The 1,376-nt window shown below is 32.8% G+C and overlaps 1 protein-coding gene across 1 annotated transcript; it reads left to right on the top strand.

The window, feature by feature from the left end:
* Positions 1-382: 382 nt before the first annotated feature.
* Positions 383-899, top strand: LOC127256898 (uncharacterized). Its single transcript, XM_051283124.1, has 2 exons — positions 383-624; positions 779-899. The coding sequence occupies exons 1-2, from the start codon at positions 383-385 to the stop codon at positions 897-899; spliced, it is 363 nt and encodes a 120-aa protein (XP_051139081.1).
* The last annotated feature ends 477 nt before the right edge of the window (positions 900-1,376 follow it).

Raw genomic sequence — 1,376 nt, 5'->3', positions numbered from 1 at the left:
GAATAGATGCAATTTGGGTGATTATAGATAGATTGACCAAGTCAGCAGTGTTCATCTCAGTACGTATGACTTGGAGCATGCAGAAGTTGACCAAATTATATGTTCATCATGTAGTTAAATGACACGGTATTCCTGAGGTAATCATATCGGATCGTGATCCACGTTTTCAATCTCGATTTTGGCAAAAATTGCAAGAAGCCTTTGGTACTCAATTGCATAAAAGTACTGCATTCCATCCAATGACGGATGGTCAATCAGAGGAACTATCCGTATTCTGGAAGATATTTTAAGAGCTTGTGCAATAGAATTTCAAGGAAGTTGGGAAGACCACTTGGATTTAGTGGAATTTTCATATAATAATAGTTATTAAACAAGTATTGGAATGGCTCCTTTTGAAGCTCTTTATGGACGAAGATGCAGGACTCCTTTAAGTTGGGATGACATGAGTGATCGACTGATATTAGGTCCAGAAATGATCGAAGAATCAAAAAATAAGATTCGAGTTATCAGGGAGAAGATAAAGATAGCTCAAGATCGCCAAAAAGGTTATGCCGATAAAGCCCGACGTGAAGGTCAATTTCAAAGTGAAGATTTCATCCTGGTAAAAAGTATCTCCAATGAAAGGTATTATAAGGTTTGGAATTAAAGGAAAATTAAGTCTACGTTATGTTGGACCCTATGAAATCCTCGATCGAGTTGGGGATTGGGCTTATCGGTTAGCACTTCCTAATTCCATAGAACGAATTCATAATGTGTTCCATGTATCACATCTTCGTAGGTATGTCGCAGATCTTTCTCATATTTTATCTCCGAATGAGTTAGAGCTAAATGAGGATCTTTCGTATGAGGAAATGCCTCTTTGGATCATGGACACAAAGGTTCAAACTATGAGAAACTGAGATATTCGTATGGTGACGGTAATGTGGTCACGGCATGGAGCGGAAGAGGCCACATGGGAAGTAGAACAAGAAATGTTCAAAGCATACGCACATTTGTTTAATTAAGTAGTGTTGTTATGCGTTTGAGTTTAGATTTCGGGGATGAAATCTTTTAAGGGGGAGTGAATTGTAATGCTCTAATTTTGGAGTGTATAAAATAATATTATTATAGCAAATAAATATTTTTATAATATTTTGGGATCAAGAAATTAATATTTTGGAATAGATTTTATTCCTATTTTATATATTGATTATAATTATAAAGACGGTTAAACGGATAAATATCAAAAAAAATAAATATAAAATATAATATATATATATATAATAATATAATAATAATAATGATGATAAGGACGGCTGATGAAAATAATATTAATAATAACGTTTAATAATAATAATAATAATAATATAAATTATATATATATATATGTAATTGAC

This window comes from Andrographis paniculata, unplaced genomic scaffold (genome assembly GCF_009805555.1).
Source record: "Andrographis paniculata isolate CXL003 unplaced genomic scaffold, ASM980555v1 Contig57END, whole genome shotgun sequence".
NCBI lineage: Eukaryota > Viridiplantae > Streptophyta > Magnoliopsida > Lamiales > Acanthaceae > Andrographis > Andrographis paniculata.
This window is presented reverse-complemented; position numbering and strand designations above follow the sequence as displayed.